Raw genomic sequence first — 17746 nt, 5'->3', positions numbered from 1 at the left:
GCCAAGGTGCAGCATCCATGCACACAACATGAAAATACAAGCCAAATAGGCCCCATGCAGGACTCACGCTTCATCCTTTCAATAATGCATCCACCAATGTACTTCTAGGGAATAGCCTGCTAACCATCTCCATCTGCAAATGCACTTCAGTGCCTCAGCATAAGTATGAAGTGCTACAAACGTGCGACTGCATACAATATAAGGTGAACCTAACACATGCAGAAAATTTGAATGCTAAAGAAAAAATGATAACGTGCCAAAAAAGAGTATCAGGAATGAGTAACTGAGAATAAACCTACTACTTGCATTTTGTCAAGGGATTTGTTGACTTCGTCATCCGTTTCGTAGTCTTTGCACAGCTGGGCTACCAGAGCTCCGTAGGTGAGCACAAATAATTCTCTACTCTGCAAAATACACACACAGCATTACGTGACACATTGATTTCAACACACACAATATTTAAGTATGAAAATGTATCAGAGTATCATTTAGGTTTGCATAACAGTCCATAAAATCATGCGATGCTCTTGTTAGATTAAACAATGAAATTATTCCAAATTAATGCACAACACACATATTAAACATCTGGGGTAAAAATGGATGGATGTGTGTAAAGGCTGAGAGCCCTATTTATGAAGGAGTTAACCAGACCTTAGGACTGTCTTTCACCAGGTAGGAGGGTCTAATATACGAATCGGTCCCTGCTTTAAGACTATTCTGAGGACTGTGTTAGCCATAGTTACAATATGTTTTACTGGCAATAGACAGATTGAGGACTTCCAGACCCTTCATAAATAAGGACCTCTGACCTGGTTTAAGTCAGGTTTAAGTCTGGAAAACTCAGTCATAAATCGGGCCCTTAAATTCTGGGCTGAGTCTAGAAATATTTTCTTAGTTTAGTTATTCTTTAAGAGGATGTTGTGTTCTGCAGCATCCAATGTATCCACAAATTGGTTCAAAACAAAATGAATCAACATTATTGTTGAATTAATGTACTAATAATATTATCAGACGTTCTTATATGTAATCAAAATTCTTTTTAATTTACAGTCCAAATATTTCTCTATATACTCCGGGTCAAACTGACATCACAAGCCATCTGGCACACATTGTTGACAGAAATTACATAATCAGAAAAAAGTGATCTGAGACAGATAGGGCAGCCACTCATCAATTATCCATTAACGTTCTTTCCTTTGAAGAAGGATTGTCTATCAAGCCCATTTGTTGGCAATTGTGGGTGGTTAATCATCAACCTTTCGACCTCCTTGTGTCTAAAAAGTACTCGAGACCATCTTCAGGACAACGTGTCTTATAAATACATTATAGATCCCTTATTTGTAATAATACAGGAATAAATCCTGAAAAGCGGCAGAGAAAGTGGAATGTTATTTCCAAACTCAACACAATGGTTATCAAACGAAGTCCATAAAACAATTAATCAATTTTTTAAAACAGAACATTCCAGAAAACAGCACCTGCATCAAGTAAATCCACTAGGAGCCAGGAAATAAATTCAGCTGCCGTCATTACAACTAAGCTTAGGGATTCAGTTTGATAGTTTTAAAGAATAACTAAATGAAGAAAAAAAAAAATGTTCTCCTTCATGGGGAAATTTGTGTAGACATATAGCTGTACCCAGTTCCCTGGAGGATTGCAATCAATCAATCAATCAATCAGTCATTTGTAAGGCGTACTACATACTCAGGATGGTCTCAAGGCGCTGGGGCCGCAGGTCTTGAGCATCCTCCTAAAGGTCAGCAGGTCTTGGGTCTGTCATAGGCTCAGTGGGAGGCTGTTCTATATCTTGGCGGTGAGGTGGGGGTCGGATCTCCTGCCGGTGGTTGTTCTTCAGATGCGCGGGACGGTGGCAAATGAGAGGTCGGCAGAGCGTAGCTGGCAGTTGGGGATGTAGAAAGAGAGCCGTCTGTTGAGGTAGGCTGGGCCAATCTTGTGGAGTGCCTTGTGTGCATGGATAAGGAGCTTGAAGAATATCCTCTTGCTGACGGGGAGCCAGTGCAGGTCCCTCTGGTGGGAGGTGATGTGGGCGTGGTTGGTACATCAAGGATCAGTCGTGCCGAGGCGTTTTTGATGCGTTGTAGTCGTTTGATGAGCTTGGTCAGGGCTCCTGCATAGAGGGCATTTCCGTAGTCGAGTCTGCTGATGACGAGGGCCTGGGTGACTTTCTTTCTTGTATCGGTCGGGATCCATCTGTAGATCTTGCGGAGCATGTGGAGGGTGTTGAAGCAGGAGGAGGAGACGGCGTTGACCCACTTGGTCATCGAGAGCATTGAGTCGAATATGATTTTCAGGTTGCGTGCGTGGTCGGTGGGTGTCGGGGCTGCTCCCAATGCCGTCGGCCACCAGGAGTCGTCCCAGGCTGAAGGGGTGGAGCTGAGGATGAGGACCTCCGTCTTGCCTGAGTTCAGCTTCAGACGACTGGTCTTTATCCAGTCGGTGAGGGCCTTCATTTCTTCGTGGAGGTTGGCTTTGGCGTTGATAGGGTCCTTATTGAGGGAGAGGATCAGTTGAGTGTCGTCGGCGTAGGAGATTATGTTGAGGTCGTGCTGTCGGGCGACGTGTGTGAGCGGGGCCATGTAAATGTTGAACAGTGTCGGACTGAGGGAGGATCCCTGGGGTACGCCGCAGATGATCTCGGAGGCTTCGGACCGGAATGGGGGGTGGTGGATGCTCTGGGTTCTGCCGGAGAGGAAGGAAATGGTCCATTCAAGAGCCTTGTCTCGGATCCCTGCGGCGTGGAGGCGTGCGCATAGTGTGTGGTGGCAGACGGTGTCGAAGGCGACAGAGAGGTCTAGGAGGATGAGTGCTGCGGTCTCGCCGTTGACCAGCAGGGTCCTGGTATCGTCGGTGGCGGCGATGAGGGCGGTCTCGGTGCTGTGGTTGCTGCGGAACCCTGACTGGGAAGGGTCCAGGATTCTGTTTTCTTTGAGTTATCGGGTTAGCTGTCTGTTGACGATTTTCTCGATGACTTTGGCTGGGAAGGGGAGCAGAGAGATGGGCCGAAAGTTCTTGAGGTCTCTTGGGTCAGCCTTGGGTTTTTTCAGTAGGGCGTTGATCTCGGCGTGGTTCCAGTTCTATGGGAAGGACGCGGTCTCGAGGGAGAGATTGATGACGTTGCACAGGTGGGGTGCGATGGAGCTGCTTGCTTTGTTATAGAGGTGGTGCAGGAAGGAATCTGATGGAGAGCCGGAGTGGATTGTGCTCATGGTCTTGATGGTGTCATCGATGCTCACGCTGGCCCAGGCTAGCAGGGGGTCATGGTCGTTGGTGTGCGGAGGGTCTGTTGTGTTGCTGTCTGTTGGGTCTGTCTGGGTGTTGGAGCTGTCATGGATGTCTGCTATCTTGGGGTGGAAGAAGGTGGCAAGGGAGTCACCCAGGGCTTGTGACGGCGGTATGTCGTTGGTGTTGGAGCTGGGGAGAGTTCCTTCACGATGTTGAAGAGCTCCTTGCTATTGTGTGCATTGTTGTTCAGGCGGTCTTTGAACGAGGTTCTCTTGGCGGCCCTGATGAGGTGGTGGTGGTTGCGGATGGCGTCCTTGTGTGCTGCGCGGTTGTCCGAAGTTTGTTCGCTGTGCCATTTGTTCTCTTGTTTCCGGCAGGCTTGCTTGGAGGCTAGGAGTTCTGGGGTGAACCAGCTGGCCCTCTTGCTGGTGTCTCTGTTGGGGGGTTTCTTCAGCGGGGCGAGGGTGTTGGCGCAGTCTTTGATCCAGCGTCTGAGGCTGTGGGCAGCGTCGTCGGTTTGGAGGGTTCGGTGGGTGGGCTGAGAGCGAGGTTTGCATGCAGTTGGTCTTCGGTGATTTCGCTCCAGCAGCGGCGGGGGATCTGTGGGGTGCGGTGGTGAGTTTCTGGAAGGTGAAGTGGATGCAGCGGTGGTCGGTCCAGAGGAGTTCGGTGGTGTGGCTGACGGAGATGTGCGGGCTTTAGTAGAAGACGGGGTAAAGCGTGTGGCCGGCGGAGTGGGTGGATGTTGTGACAAGTTGCTTTAGTCCGAGGTTGGCGAGGTTATCGATCAGGGTTGTGGAGTTGTTGTCATTGTTGTTCTCAAGGTGAAAGTTCAGGTCTCCGAGGAGGATGTAGTTAGTGGAGGTCAGGGCATGCGTGCTGATGAAGTCGGGGATGGAGTCGCTGAACTGGGGGCGGGGTCCGGGGGGGGTCGGTAGACGAGGGTGCCTCTGAGGGTGGAGTTGGGGTCTGTGTTGATCTGGAAGTTCATGTGTTCGGCGGTGCTGAGCGCGTCGTCGATGCTAGTCAAGACCCCGATGCTGTTCTTGTGGACGATTCCTCCTCCGATCCTGTTGGTGCGGGCTCTGCGGGTGATATTGTAGCTGTCTGGGATGGCTATGGCGATATCGGGTGCGGAGGAGTCGATCAACCAGGTCTCTGTCAGGAAGGCGACGTCCGGGCGATGTTGTGTCGAGCAAGTCCCAGAGCTCGACGGCGTGCCTGCGCGCGGAGCGGGTGTTCAGTAGTATGCATCGCAGGTGGGTGCGGTCTTTCTTGGTGGGTGGTTCGTCGGTTTTGAGGCTAGTGTAGCTGCAGTTCTGGCAGGTGAAGGGACCCTGTGTGTGTTTCGGAGCAGCCTTGAAACAGGTGTGGGTCCGTCCGGGGTTGAGGGCGTGGAGTGTGCTGGCATCGTAGCGGCGGCGGTCATCGTGGCGGGAGCGGGGGCCAGGGGTTCTGGCGCTGGGTGCGGTCCAGGCGCGGACGGGCTTGCCTTAGGTGCAACCTCGGCGCACCAGCGGCGCGCCCGCGCAGCGTGCGACATATATGGGGAGGTGGGAGGGAGGAGCAGCTGGGAGGCGGGAGGCGGGGACAGCAAATGGGCAGTGGGCAGTCAGGGGGCGGGGCCGCAGGGGACACAGCGGCGGTGGTGGTGAGGGACGACGGAGGGAACAGAAGGAAAAGAGGGCACAAAAAACGAGGAAAAAACGAGTGGAACAGAATGCAAGAAGGGCACAAAAACGAGGGGGAAACGAGTGGCACAGAAGGCAAAGGGCACAAAATTAATGAAAAACGAGTGGCACAAAAGGAAAAGGGCACAAAATCAATGAATAAATAGTGGCACAGAAGGCAAAAAGGGCACATAAATACAGGGGAAGCTAAGAATCAGAAGGGAAAACCGGACAGAGGGACCCGGGGCAGCGAGGGGTACAGAAGGAAAACCGGGCAGAGACACGGGGGCAGCGAGGGATACAGAAGGAAAGAAAATGGGCAAGGACCACGTACAGGCAGCGGGGGAAGACAGACAACAGCAGTCACAGACACAACAATGAAAATATAGGCAATACAGTAATACAATAAGGCGGAAGAGGAGCCTACCACTGGCCACCAGGGATGAGGCACAGGTGGTAGCCTGCGGGTGGAGGAGGGCCTCAAACTTCCTCAGCAGCGACATCTGGGGCAGGGACACTCAGGCGGAGCTGTGCGGAGGGGGAGCGACCTAACTGGTGGGTCAAGGGTCGCTCTCCTCACGCGCAGTGGCCGGAATATATGGGGAGGTGGGAGGGAGGAGCAGCTGGGAGGTGGGGGCAGAGAATGGGCAGTCAGGGGGCGGGGCTGCAGGGGACACAGCGGCAGGGGCGGTGAGGGACGATGGACGGAACAGAAGGAAAAAAGAGCACAAAAAGCGAGGGGAAAAACGAGTGGAACAGAATGCAAGAAGGGCACAAAAACGAGGGGGAAACAAGTGGCACAGTAGGCAAAGGGTACAAAATCAATGAAAAACAAGTGGCACAGAAGGCAAAGGGCACAAAATCAATGAAAAACGAATGGCACAGAAGGCAAAAAGGGCACAGAAATACAGGGGCACCTAAGAATCAGAAGGGAAAACCGGGCAGAGGGACACGGGGCAGCGAGGGGTACAGATGGAAAACCGGGCAGAGACACTGGGGCAGCGAGGGGTACAGAAGGAAAGAAAATGGGCAAGGACCACGTACAGGCAGTGGGGGAAGACAGACAACAGCAGTCACAGACACAACAATGAAAATACAGGCAATACAGTAAAACAAGGCGGAAGATGAACAAACTTACGGCTTACCACTGGCCACCAGGGATGAGGCGCAGATGGTAGCCTGCGGGTGGAGGAGGGCCTCGAACTTCCTCAGCAGCGGCAGCTGGGGCAGGGACACATAGGCGGAGCTGTGTGAAGGGGAGCGACCTACCTGGTGGGTCAAGGGTCGCTCTCCTCACCCCGCAGCGGCCAGCATATATGGGAGGTGGGAGGGAGGAGAAGCTGGGTTGCCCTAGTATATGGCACGTAGTCTGGAAATATAACCTGTTTGCCTGCTCAACATTATTTTTAATACACATCCCTGAGACCATTTGTGGCTTCAAATATTTCATTCTGCTGAAGTCACTCAGCAAAAAGGAGAGACACCATTTTGGTAGTCTGGCTGGCCTCTCTTGTGAGACACACACTCCTTTGACCAAAACAGTGGCTTCTGCTTCCCCTCTTTTGTGGAAATGTCTCGGAATATGTATCCAACACTAATTCACCAAAGTGAGAGATTTTGAACCCAGAAGAACCTTTGGTTGGCCCTGGATTCCCACCAGTGACCCCAGAACTGAAGTTGAACTGGGCCTCAACGACCCCATCCTGGTATTAATCTGGGCTACAAATAAAGCTTCCTCTGACCCCTTTTGAAAGATGTCTGAGAAAGACAACTTCTTGCACTGCTACTTTTACCCAAGAGGGAAAAGTGGAGTAGTACTACTATAAAGAGGAGACAAGCTTCTTGACCCCGTCAGTGAGACCAGATCTCAGATGTATGGATTTGCACGAAGAGGCATTTGTGCAAATAACCATGCCCTACAGGCAAAACAGTCAGGAGTAAAGTAGCCTTGACCACATCCAAGACAGCTTCTTCGTCTGGGGTACTGGTTAAGCATTAGGGTTATGCTAAAGTCCAGAAAATGTACACCTCTGCCAAGCAAAATGTATCATGTTGATCTATTCCTGAATAAACCTCTACAAAAAAATAAAGGGGAAGAAAACTCAATGGGATCATAAACGTGTATGGAAAAACAAAGAGCAGGCCTTGTAATGAAACCCCTTAAGAGTGTAGCCCAGAATTTGTAGGGTTCTCAAAGTCTAAGCCATATAAGCTCCATGCAAACTGCTGCATACTCGAGAAGTGGTCGCCTTTGGGAAAAATAGGCTAAATCTGCATCATGGATGATGTGATTTTTTCCATTGCTAAAATGAAAAAAAAAATTGCTATACCAGCCGTGAATGTGAAGGCTTTGGTTGGCTGATAGTAATAAAGAATTGATCAATAGGCGTCAGTCAATATACTTTATTGGATTAAAAAACGGAATCATAAAAGCACAAATAAATAACTACATAAAAACATAAAAAATGGTTAGAAATGAATAGATTTGCAACAACGTACAATACTTTTTAAAAAGCTTGCAACTGAAAAACAAATGCTTTGGTCCTTAAGAGACTGTAAGAAAGTAAGCGCTGGTCTACATAGCCTTAAACTGTATGCATGTACAATTGGTAACAAACACATTCTAGTTTACTTTATGTAAAATGTACAACAAAAAAGGTTGAGTGCATTAGAGTTTGTTGTAAAGCTTGGTCACAAGGGCAAACTGGGCGACTGTCCCTCCAAAAACATCCTAATGGGAAACTTATCAGGCTACACTTGGAGGCAGTTCTGAACCTCAATGATAGAGACCTCCCCCACTGGCTTGAGGTGTGCACAGATAGGTTCCAACACCTGTATTAGTCTGTAAAAAAGGCACTGTTTATTTGTTATCTTAGACGTTTTCCTGAGGTCTCTCTATAGGTGCTAGCATTCATAAAGGCATGCTTTAGCCATGGGCTGTTGCATAGATAAGCCATGGAATGTTAATTCCACAATCACCACTCAGGCAGTCCCTAATCACTTGTTGATTAAAGGTTGCTCTAGGATTTCTCCATATCGACAACCACAGCAATAGCTGTGTAAGCTTGATAAGTTCTTCGATTATAAGTAAGTCCAGGTTCCTCATGGCAAACGAAATGGGGACAACTTGGAGGTTGAGATAAAAGTCTACTACAGAAGGGAATTTCTTAAATCTGAATACTATCTACCCTAGCAAAGCCCTACACTCCTGCAACATACGTGGCTACTGGAACACATTGTGCTTTATAAATATCTTATCACGTATAATGGGGATCAAGGTGTAAAGCGCACAAGTTCACTGAATACATTTCATCCTTCTAGTAGCGTGTTGGAATGCCACAAACCTGCTGAATCAAATCTAACCCCCCCCAAATATGGGATACATAGCACAGTGTATAGCATGTTAGAATGTATCTTATTTTTTTATTGACAGTTTTAGTCATATGCTTGTTTAAATAGCCATGTTTTAAGAGCTGCCTACATATGATATAACAAGGTGTCATCCTAATTTCTAATAGCAGAGAGTTCCATATTCGGAGGAGAGTATGGAAAACTTAGAACCACTGAGTCTCTTCTTTTTAAAGGAGGGGATGCTAAGAAGATTCAAATGGGAGGATCTTAAATTGCAGCTATTATGTGTATTTTTGGAAATGAGCTAAGATGAACGCAGGACTGTTGCCATGCAGGGATTTAAAAATTATGCAACCAGTCCTGAAAAATGGGAGCTGTTTCACTGGTAGCCAGTGCAAATCCCTAATCAAGGGGGTGATGTGACATTTCCTAGATTTATGAAAGATCAACCTGTCTGCATGGTTTTGTGCCAGTTGTAGCCTATTGCTGAGACCCTCAGGGAGGTCCAAGTAAAGAGAGTTTGCATAATCTAGCCTGGAGATCACTAATGCAATGATAACCTGGACGCGGGCTTAAAAAGTGAGAAATGTACCTATTTTTCATATTTTATGCACTTACAGGAAGCAAGATGATATTACGGCCCCTACTTGGGGTTTCACCGACAACTTATTGTCAATGAGGATCTCGAGGCTCTTCACTGAACTCTTCGGCTGTGGTGGGGATGTCCATAGCTACTGGACACAAACTAGGATTCCACAAGTCAGGCTTGGTTCTGGTAATGAGGATTTCCGTCTTGTCAGAATTCAGTTTAAGCTGATTACTATTCATCTAATCCAGGATGAATAGTAGTGTATTTTGAAAGGTAGCTTTAGATTTCGGCGAGTTGTCGATAGCAAATAGCAATTGCATATTGTCTGCATAGTTGTAGATCTTTACCTTCATCTTTACCAGAGCATGCACCAGGGGGGTGTATGAAAAGATTGAAGAGGTGGGTGGACTTAGAGGACCTCCTTGGGTACTCCATAGGAGAGTGGGACCCTGGGGATCTGAAAGGTGGTAGGCAAATAAACTGACAATGGTCTTTTGAGAAAGAGGCGATTCAGTCTAATGCTAAGCCCTGTAGGCCTGCAGCATTGGCACAGTCAACGAGAAGTTCATGGGCAACCGTGGTGCAAGCTGCTGAAGGGTCAAGGAGTACAGCGCCTGAGGGTTGCCCCTGTCCGCTTCTTCCCAGATATAGGGCTCAGTCTCTACCTCTTTGGACCACAAACCATCATGTGGGATTTGGACTCATTGATATCATATCCAATTTCTTCATAAATCTTAAGAAACCTCGGAGAAAGTACAATAGTTTCTTTGGTGTATGAGTCACCAGTATAGCATCATCAGCATATAACAGCACTGATATCTGTAGGTTTACAATCTGCAGAATGGCTTGTCCACAAGAGATCAAATATTGATAGAGATCATTGATGTATAGGATAAATAAAATTGGAGATAAACTTCATCCTTGATGAACTCCTCCATCTAATCTAAATGGCTTTTTACATTCCCTGTTATGTCAAAATCGAACCCTTGCAGTTTTCTGATTGAAAGCAAACAAAACGTTCATCAAAGCAGAGACCATACCCATAGCAGATACCATTGAGCATAACTTAGACCTATTAACATGGTCAAAAGCACTGGACTGGTCTATAAATGCCAGGTAAAATGGGCAGTGTTTAGCCACAACACATTTACCAATGTACCTCTGTACCATGGGGCTCCCTAAGCCCATACAGGCAAAACATTAGGATGCTCTGGTCATTACCCCATGTTCTGATCCAGCTAAAAATCACTCTCCTCTGTACTTTAGCTGTAGAATCAATAAGAGAGATCAGTAGGTAGCACCTCAGGTCCGATCGGCTGCCCTTCTTAAAAATGGGTACAATTATAGAAGAGGACTGTGAGTCTGGGAGGGAGGCGCAGTTCATTCATTTAGAAATATTAGTTAAGCATGGCACCCAAATGTTTATGTTACACTTTAATAAATCATTCGGGACCCCATCTGATCCAGGGGCTTTATTGGAAGGACATTCCCTAAGGGCAGTCAACACTTCATCCAGGTCAATAAGCAAGCAGCTTGTAAGTTCTCCACCAGCCACCTGAAATATCATAGTAGCCTCACTACTACTCAGTCTATACACACTGGACTAATGCTTAATCCAGGGACCAGCTGTAATGTGTGTACTGAGTGGCATCATTTTCCTGTTGCTATCTCTTAGGTGACTGATCATTGACCAAAAAGATCTATAGTCTTTCCAACTGTTAGCTTCCATTATAATCTCAAGATTTGCTTTTCTAAATGAATTCTTTTTTATCTTTAGGGTCGATTTATAGTGCTTCCTACATCTCCTTATGAGTTCAATATTCCTCGATTTTGTACCCAGGGCTGATTACAGTTCAATTGGGGAACAGAAGGGCTCAAACCCCTTTGGATTCAGGGACGCAGAACTGGGAACAGGTTTCATGAGCAATTACTTTGTCATTCTACAAATCTCAGTGAAGGTTTAATTTTTACACCACTGTCCCCTCATCTCTGAGTCAGGTGAGGAAAGCCCAATAATTGATTAACTTTTCAAGTAAAAGTATTGGATCCCACAGTTTACAACCAAGCATAAGTCATTATCCTCGGGACGCAAAGTGTGCGATGAGTAGATCAACAGACAAAGGTAGGGGGGTTATCGTCTCCAATACCCAAACTGATTGTTTCACAGTTTATGACAGACGTAATTAGGGATCTGGAAATAAAAAATATAATCTATGGCCAAAAAAGTGGGAATACCAGATACTTTGTCTGTAAACCATAAGTGCATTTCAAATCTCTCTCTATAAGCATGTTGCCTAACTCAATGCCCCTATGGTTTGACTACAATGAGATATTAATTGTAAACATTCATCACATTGATAAAATTCCCACATAAAATCATGTTTACACAAAGCAGCCCCCACCCCATTGCTTCATTACAAAATCTACTACCCTGAAATCATTTTATAGTTAACATTATAACATTATTGAGTAAGAAAACTCATCATTATCGAAATGAATTAGATAAAGCTTAACAAAATATTTACATTTGCTAACCATGGCCTGAATCATGCGACTGTCTACAGGGACAGAAATAGCCTCGCATTCAGAGATAACTTCAACCAGACTGAAAGTCCTCCTTTAGCTCTCCCCAATCTTGGCAGTTGGGCAAGAACAGAATAACAACTGTATCCATTTCATTCAATATTGTACTCTTACCATGTTTCATGTAGCAACACTATTTTACAATAAAGGATGACCACACACTACACTCTGCCCTCGCTGCATAGCCTGCAATATTCCAGCTTACAATCTTGCTGGTACCAGGGCATCCACAATTTGAATTCAATTTGCAGTCATTAAAGTTAATTTCTGTGCCATTTCTAATGAAGGGGGCAAGGGGTGGTTGTCAGTCAATGTCGGTAACATTTTCTAAATGTAAAAAGCGATTCTGTAATAAGATGTTGTTATCAGGCTATAATTATTGGGTACTTTGGATTCGAGGATGTTTTAGAGCGGATACATATTGGTTTCTAATAGTTACCCATTGGGAACTACCAGAATATCAGCAGTTGTGCAGTAGAGATTGCCTACACGAGAAAGCAGCCTGCTCACACTATGGGAGCCACTAAAGTTTATTAAACCATATCTCCCTCAACTGATTTTTAGCTGACCCAATCCACAATACTCTCTCGAAAAATATTTGATTGGATAGCGCAGGACTGTAACCAAGATATTTGCTGAACCAGTGTAAAACCCTGTTCTTAAGTAGCATATGTTTTTCTGTTACTCCCTCTTTAAGTGGGGGGACATTGACTAAGGTGACCATATATGGGCAAGCATCTGGGCAAGATTTACTGTGGGTAATTGTTGAGGAGCAGTCCTGCTATCAGACAGAATATTGCCCGTAGTACCTGCCAGGTTTGTTAGTGAATGGGTGGTCTTAGTTTTGAGTCTTGGAGGTGCAGGTGGAGAGAAAAGCTCTGCAACAGCTTCACCAAGGCTACTAATGCTCCCCTCTCTCATTTGCATTGGCCTCATTGCTGCTGACAAGATTAGAAGACAAGGATTAGATTCATAGGTACCTGTTTCCCTGAGACTTCCAACCCTTCAAGGGAAGCTTCTATATGGGCTAGTCTTTCTGTTAGAGGCTTAGAAGTTCACTCACAAAGTTGCCTAATCTACCAACAATAAATCTACCATCCCCTTTCCATCAGAGTAGGACTCAAGTCCTCTCCTTCCATATTTATGTGGTAGGCACATTTTCCACCTTCTCCTTCTCTTTGACACTGGCTTGATTAGTTGAGGACTGAGGTTACTGGGTTTCGATCGGGGGAGAGTACGAAGGAATCTGCTTGTGTTCTCACCACGTTTATAAGGGTTGGTGATTAGATAGGCTACTTTTGATTACGCCCCTCAGTTGTGAGTCTCCGCTCAGCTAATTCAATTTCCTTATTCAACACCCCCACCACTAGCAGTATAAATTTGTCAATCGGCGGCTGAGTGAAAGGAGCCGTGGAGCAGCAGCGTGTGGTGGTGCAATGGATACCCCTGGATCCCTCGAATCTCCCCGTATGGCAGTGAATCAGTAAATCAGTAATCGTTTCCATACCGTGGCGGAGCCCGCAATCTGCAACTCGTCCACTGATGTACGACGGGTTTAGCCGCGAGAGGACTCAGCAGGTGAAAGCGATTACCGGAGCCGCAGAAGCGCTACTCTGGCTGCTGACGGCGGCGCTCACTACCTGGGCGCGGCGAAGGCGGAATACCGGGCGTGTCTCGCGGTCTTTGGCAGCGTCTGAGACCCGACGGAAAGCAGGGCTCTGGAGTGGTTTTTGTCGGTGTGGACAGTTTCAAGAGCATTCAAACTCGAAAATGGCCCCGAAGGTAGCCTCCGGGATAACAACTAAGGCAGCAGCGGCGGCGGCCGCAAAGAAAAAGGCTCAGGCTGCCCGGGCAGCTTCTCACGCAGCAGCTGATTTAGCTGAGTCAACAAATACGGCGCGAATGAAGGAAACGGCGTCGGAGGCTGGCGTAACATCAGAGCGCCCGAAGGTCTATGAACAGCCCAAATTAGATAAACAAATAGCGCTGAGGTCGAAGCAGACCACCTCAATTCCTGAGCTTTTTGCTCGCAGCGGCCAAAACCAGAAGAACACAGGAAGTGCAACCCCTCTCATATCAGCTAAAGAAGGGATACCTGATCCAGGTACCCATGCTGTTCCACCGGTGGCTACTGGGAGTACGCTACAAGAATTTGCAACAGAGATTAATGCAGTTTTGCCTGAAGTAAGGGGAGAAGGAGTAACTCAGCTGACCCCCGAACCTACTCGCGCAGAGACGACCGAACAGGAGCACAAAAAAACTGACGGGGTAGCAATTGGTGAAGACACAAACGTCTGTATTCCACCTATATCCCCATATATTGCGGACCCAACGGCTACTGAACCCACAGATGTCGCTGCCAATCAGGACGCAGTGAAAGAAGCCGATTGCAGGAAAAAGGACAATACACTATGCCTCCCCCCTGCTGCAGTGACCTTGGCAGAAGGAGCGGAAAGCGAGCAGGAGAAGGAGAAGGATAGTAGCGAATGCTTCTACTCTGTGACCGAAGAGGCAGAATGGTCTGATGATGAAAGGAGCTCCTCTCAAGAGGAACGCAATATAGAGACAGATAGTGACCTGGATCAAACTCCCCCGAATACGGCCAAAAGACCAGCTGGTAATGATAAGCCTCACATTCAATCACACAAGGATCTGAGTTGGGATCATTCCTCAACTACACCACTACAGAGAATCCAGGAGACCGAGACCCCCCATCCCCCCCTTTTGGACGTTATCTACCAGACCATGCTTACGCACAGAGAAGAAGCTAGACAGGACACGAGGAAGTCGCAGTCAGCAATGCGTAAGTTACAAACTGTTGTTAGAAAACTGTCGAAAGCTCATGCTAATATGGGGGATAGGGTCACTAATCTTGAAGAACGGATTGTTGCGACTGAGTCAGAGGCTGCCTCTGCATCACTTAAAGTTGACTCTCAGGCGGCGCAGGTTGTTGATATCCAGTGGCAGCTGGAGGATATGGAAAACAGATTAAGACGCAACAACCTGCGCGTCCTGGGGGTCCCGGAAGGGATCGAGGGGTCGGACACGAGGGCTTTTATCATTACCCTATTTAAGAATGCATTCCCAGAACTAGCAGATTGGAATTGGTCATCTGAAATTCAGAGAGCCCACCGTACTCCATTCAAAATCCGTGCTGGGACTACTACCGATAGACCAAGGGCAGTGCTAATATTTTTAGGAAACTTCATCCTCAGACAAATTATATCTGATAAAGCTCGACCTGATGCCAAAAGAACGAGCGAGGGCATATCTTTTTTTGTTAGACCGGACTTCTGCCACGCAACGGTCGAGAGGCGCTGGAGACTTCGGCAATTGATCAAGCCTCTCCAGGATAAACATATGCAGGTCTATTTAGTAAACCCTGCACAGCTCAAGGTTGTGAGAGAGGGCAAGACTCAATTCTTCTCATCTGAGGTGAAGGCCAAGGAGTTTTTGGACTCAGTATAATTTGCCTACATGGGGAAGAGATATCTAAACGAATTTTGACAAAGTGTATAGTTGGATAAATAATCAAATTTCACTGTTTTCTATATGGTGCTGTGTTTGACCCTTTTCAAGGGGACAGGGAGTCAGGAGAGGGTTTCTAGGGGTAGGATATGTTCTGTTTAAGGTATGATTTTGGTGATTTAGAATTGCATCCACACCACACTGCTGCATCCATCCATCAACGCACAGACCTCGGTCTGAGCGCTTCTAAGGGGAAAGGGTGGGATGGAAGTGGGGGGGTGGGGGACCTAAGGGAGGGTAAAGGGCTCAAGGGCGGTGGAGGGAGGGGGGGGGAAAGCATGGAAAAAAGGAAAAAATTGAGAATTGACGCTATAAAATTTAGATCTTTGTGGTTTTGCCTGTATAGAATGATCATTGTTAGCAATCAAACCCCGGACTTAAAAAGTATGAGATGTCTGAAAATCGATAATGCTTAGTCTCACTACCTACATGATTAATATAGGGGGGTTGAATGATTGGCGAAAAAGAGCCAGATTGACAGAATTTGTAAAATCTGAACCCATCGACATCTTGTGTATGCAGGAAACGCATCTCTCATGGGCGAAAAGAAAACTGTTAAGATTTGGTGGCTTTGAGATACTTTCATGTTCCTCTCAGACCTCAACAATAAGAGGGGTTGTAATATTGGGAAAAATAACTCTGGGGGGGGGCTAAACGGGCTAAATCGGATCCGGTGGGAAGATGGGCTATAGCGGAACTAGGATGTGGATTAACGGTCTGCGGGATTTATGGATCAAACCATGATGACCCCGCAGTGTTTGAAGCACTGGAAAGCAAACTGTCAAGCTGGCCCATACCAATTTTGGTATGTGGCGACTTTAACATATCGATAGACTTAACCAGTAATGTCCCATATACTGGCAGGAAACCAAGAGTATCAAGGGCACTCTTATCTATGATGTCATCACACGGTTTAGTTGATATATGGGGCTTAAAACATCCTGACGACCCAGGCTTCACGTACTTCTCATGCCCCCACCAGAAATATTGCAAATTAGATTACGCTTTAATTTCTTCAGGAGAAATTGGGAAGGTTAACATTAAAAAGCTCCCTAAAGTCCTCTCGGATCACAATCCGCTAGTAATCAGCCACAATAGCCTAGTCCAGTTAGGAAAAGAAGATCTTGGACATTCAATCGCAAATTACTAGCTGATGCTTTATTTATAGAACACCTACGAAACTGGACCCACGAGTTTTACGACGCAAATCAATACAGTGCTTCGAGAAACTCGGTTTGGGATTCGTTTAAAGCAGCATTAAGAGGGGAAGTAATTAACTACACAGCTCAGCTAAGGAAAAAGCAACAGGATGATAAGAACAGACTCCTGGTTAAGGCAGAGGAACAGCACTGCCTGGAACTATCTTTAAGGAAGGAGAGTACTCAGAGCCAAACCAAAATCTGCCTAATCAAAGCTGAAATACAGAAGCAAATGGCTGAAAAGGCATCTATAGAGTATTGGACCTATAAGAAAAAAATGTACGAGACAGGGGAGCAGGCTGGGAGGGCCCTATCTCTAAGAATCAGGCAAGATAGCGTTAAAAATGCCATAACATGTATACATGATGAGGGACGAGACTACAGTGAACCCCAAGATATTGTATCGATATTTGAAAAATTTTATACAAATTTGTACAGTGAAGAAGTAGGAGATATACTCCCGAATACCGCAGGCAGACATTACCCAGACTTAGGCCCCAGGCTAAATCAAGATGAAATGGCAAACCTGGAGTCTAATATAACTATAGAAGAGGTATTGGAAGCATTATCTCAGCTGGCCGCAGGTAAGGCTGCTGGCCCCGACAGTATACCTTTGGAGCTTTATAAATGCCTGAAGACCGAGATTACGCCATTTTTGCGAGATCTCTTTAATGGAATTATCTGTACAGGTATAATAGCCGATACATGGAGAGATACCAATATAGTTGTATTTCATAAAAAGGGAAAGCCAAAAGAAAGCACCGGATCTTACAGACCGATTTCTCTTATAAACTCTGACAATAAGCTGTACGCAAAAATTATTGCCACGAGGTTGGGGAGGGTCATCGGTGGCCTCGTCTCCCCCTGGCAGCATGGGTTTATCCCTGGCCGTGGCACATCGGACCATGTGAGAAGAGCCATATCTATATTTGAGGCCCATGCTGGGGGGGAGGGGATCGCCATGATCCTCCTCGATGCCGAAAAGGCATTTGACCGCGTGAGATGGCAGTACCTCTGGGATGTACTACAGGAGAGAGGTTTCGGTCCAAAAATACTGATAGCTATTAGGGCCATGTATCGCGATCCGATGGCTCATATACAGATGATGGGTCTGTGTTCGGATGGGATCAGGATAGAAAGGGGCACCCGTCAGGGGTGTCCCTGCTCACCAATTCTATTTGCTCTGTATATCGACCCGCTGATCAGGCAGATATTGGTAAACAACAGCATTAAACCAGTAATAACCAACGGGTTCGAGAGCAAAATTCTCGCATATGCTGACGACCTGGCGGTCCTTACACCTGATCCGGCAGAGACCATGCGAATACTAGTTGAGATCACCAAGCAATTTGGAGACTGCTCTGGGTATAGGTTAAACGAGGCAAAAACACAGGTGATCTGTTCAAAGAATATAATAAAAATGGATCAACGGTATGTTGACTCTGCTATCTATCTGGGGGTTATTATCAAGGCAGATACAGGGTCAATCATACAAGATACCTTTAATCCACTCCTCAAAAAAATAGAAATAGATTTAAAACGTATGGATGCACTACATTTGTCTCTTATCGGCAGAACAAATG

General features: G+C 46.5%; 1 protein-coding gene across 1 annotated transcript in view; it reads right to left on the bottom strand.

Annotated features, from left to right (window-relative positions):
• TRAPPC3L (trafficking protein particle complex subunit 3L) overlaps positions 1-17746 on the bottom strand; it is a 503087-nt gene that overhangs the window by 224027 nt on the left and 261314 nt on the right. Inside the window, exon 3 of the mRNA XM_078649158.1 lies at positions 307-404. Within this exon, the coding sequence (XP_078505284.1) occupies positions 307-404 (98 nt within the window). The remainder of the gene's footprint in view (positions 1-306; positions 405-17746) is intronic.

The sequence above is a fragment of the Lissotriton helveticus genome, chromosome 6, assembly GCF_964261635.1.
Source record: "Lissotriton helveticus chromosome 6, aLisHel1.1, whole genome shotgun sequence".
Classification (NCBI taxonomy): Eukaryota; Metazoa; Chordata; class Amphibia; order Caudata; family Salamandridae; genus Lissotriton; species Lissotriton helveticus.
Note: the sequence above shows the minus strand (reverse complement) of the source record. Positions and strands in the feature narration are given on the sequence as shown.